Here is a 2,624-nt window from a genome sequence, read left to right as displayed (position 1 = left end):
GGAAAGAGGGTCGTTTTCTCTGGAAATAAGTCAGGATACAGATTCTGTGACTTATGAGAAGTACCAAATTCATAAAGAAAGCAGCTTTGTACTAAGACAACATATAGATAAATTGCAAATCTCTATGTGTTATTCTGACTCTTACTCTAGTTAAAGAAAATTAGTGAATGTGGTAATGAAATGAGCTGATGTTCTCCAGGTTTCTACAACTAAGCCCTTCTAAAACTATACAGTTATATTAGGTTTAACTTACTGGTGTGTTTTTTGCTTTGAAGAAGCTAAAAAAAGTATTACTTTAATGCAAACTGTTTGTAGAGACAGCTAATTAAAAAGAAAAAACAACCTGAAAAGGTAAGTGCTTTTCAGTTTATCTTTTCCTGCCTTAGTTCACCACGTAGCCCTACAGAGATTTGTATCTGTGCAATGAAGGTCCTGACAGAGGGCCAGAAGCTAGTAATAAGGGTCGCTTTCAGCAGTACTGCAGTTGAAAGGGACATTTAACAAGCTGTCATTAGAAATGCTAAGAACATGATTGCTGTTCTCGCTTACCAGCATTGATCATCAGAATTAATTCTCTAGGAGTAACGTAGCAAGAAAACAGTATTTTTTTTGTAGTTAGCTGACCATACCAGAGGTACTCTTTATCATATGGAACCCATACACATTAAATTCGTCTTTTGCCAAAATATCACGTTTGTCACTTTCACATGGTATTCTAAACTTCTGGTCTGTTGGCTCCTGTAAGAGCTCCTTGGTTTTACGAGTGTGACTCATCTCTCAGAAAAATATCTTAAAATTAAGATATGGACTGATACCACTCATTTGTACTACCTGTGGGAATACAGCAAGGATTCACACACAGCAAGAAGTCCACTTGTTACTTGGTGTAACTCCAGTGGCCTTGGCAGGTAAGCCAGATGGCAGCCTGCAGTGTGGTGGCAGCCAGTAACGTCCCTGCTACCCTCAGGCTAGTTCAGGTTCCAGAAGCAGTTTTCACCCTGCCAGCCCAAAGCTTCCCAGCGGAATAAATTATCCAGGGCTGTTCCTGCTGCCTGAACTGGCATGTATCTTACAGTGCCTTGTTCCAGAGCTGTAAAGCAGGTAATAAAATGTACACTCACTGTTTTGATGTGAACGTGTAGAAAGTGAGACACATCTTATATTCTTGTTCTCTATAGCAACGGTTAAAAAAGAATGACAGAGTAACTAAAAGCTTTGTTAGTATCAATTATGTAATTCATATCTAATATAGTTCTGCTTTCTAACCGGCCAGGTGACCTTGTCTGAACCCGCGGTTTTGCCCAGTGCCTCCAAATTCCAGTCTGAACCAGTGGAAGGCCGGAAGGTCAGCAAAGTCATAAAGACCACTGTAGTGCAAGGAGAGAGAATGGAGAAACACCTGGGGGATGCTAGCTTAGCTACTGATCTTCCGTCAGCCAAAGAGGACTTTGAAGAGGTAAAAATGCATTTTAAATATAAATATTAAAACAAGTGTCACAACATACCTTGGGACAAATTCTACTCTCATCTGTTGCACAGATGCAACAATGTCATGGTCTGGATGTCTTCTGCTGTACAATGGTATTACATCTTGTGGGAAGACCACAAGCACTAAGTTATTAGATTGAGATGCCAAATTTCCCCTTATGAATACAGGCCCAGAAAACAGATTCCTCTCTCCCAACAATAACAAAACAAGCAGGAAAAACTGTCATGTACAGGTTCAAAGTAACAGCTTGGGAAAGAACACCTTTTTCACAGATTGCAAATTCTAGTTTAATAGAAGGCTCAGAGGTATCACCCCCCATTTCTCTGTAGACCTGCCTATGTACAGCTAGCATTGAGAAGAGGCAGCTCCAGGTGACAGCTGGAACAGCTATAAAATAAGAGTATTTTCTGTGACAGGAAACAGGTTGCTGTAGCAGCTGTCATAAACAGAGACAGAGGATGAGTTCTGCAAGTGTGGTACTGCAAGGCCTTGAGTTAGGCTACTTCAAAGTTGAAAAGTACCAAGACCTGCTTCAGTACAATTATTAGTAAAATGATTAGTAAGCTATCCTATACAAGAAACTATAACTGGTCTGTACATTTGAGGAATATTTGAAAGGATGCAAAGAGCAGGCAGATGCTTCTCTTAACTTGTCTATTCATAATTTTCTCAGCATTCAACTTCATTAATATAAAGCACTAAGGTATGAAGAACAATTTTCCTCTGTGCTAGGTTTTTGTTTTAATTTGAAGTTTATGTTTTAATTTGAGGCTTTGAGCTATACAGGTAACCAAATGAAAGTACAACTCCCTGCTTTAGTAGAGAAAGAAATCATGAAAGAGGATGGATCGATTATTAAAAGGTTTGGCTTGGCATGTCAACAAACTGTTACTAGAAAACAATTAACAAACTCATAACAAGTGGATTTAAGTGAGTGTTTGAAGTGAAACTACTGGCAGCATCTAAAGCTTTATTTGCAAAAGTACTAAAGACTCCTACTAACATTAGCATGCAGGAAGGGGGATCTATGCACTATATGCTATATAGTATGGGATATCCCTTCGGCCCATTTGGGTCAGCTCTCCTGGCTGTGTGCTCTCCCAGCCTCTTGCCCACCTACTCACTGAGAGGGACA

At 39.6% G+C, this 2,624-nt stretch overlaps 1 protein-coding gene across 1 annotated transcript in view; it reads left to right on the top strand.

Moving 5' to 3' along the window:
• Positions 1–2,624, top strand: part of LOC104468080 (ankyrin-2-like) — a gene marked incomplete at its 5' end in the record, with an annotated part of 83,103 nt that overhangs the window by 78,747 nt on the left and 1,732 nt on the right. Inside the window, 2 exons of the mRNA XM_010082090.1 lie at positions 1,274–1,456; positions 2,260–2,351. Coding sequence (XP_010080392.1) covers positions 1,274–1,456; positions 2,260–2,351 — 275 coding nt within the window. The remainder of the gene's footprint in view (positions 1–1,273; positions 1,457–2,259; positions 2,352–2,624) is intronic.

This window comes from Pterocles gutturalis, unplaced genomic scaffold (assembly GCF_000699245.1).
Source record: "Pterocles gutturalis isolate BGI_N339 unplaced genomic scaffold, ASM69924v1 scaffold14044, whole genome shotgun sequence".
In the NCBI taxonomy this organism is placed as follows: domain Eukaryota; kingdom Metazoa; phylum Chordata; class Aves; order Pterocliformes; family Pteroclidae; genus Pterocles; species Pterocles gutturalis.
This window is presented reverse-complemented; position numbering and strand designations above follow the sequence as displayed.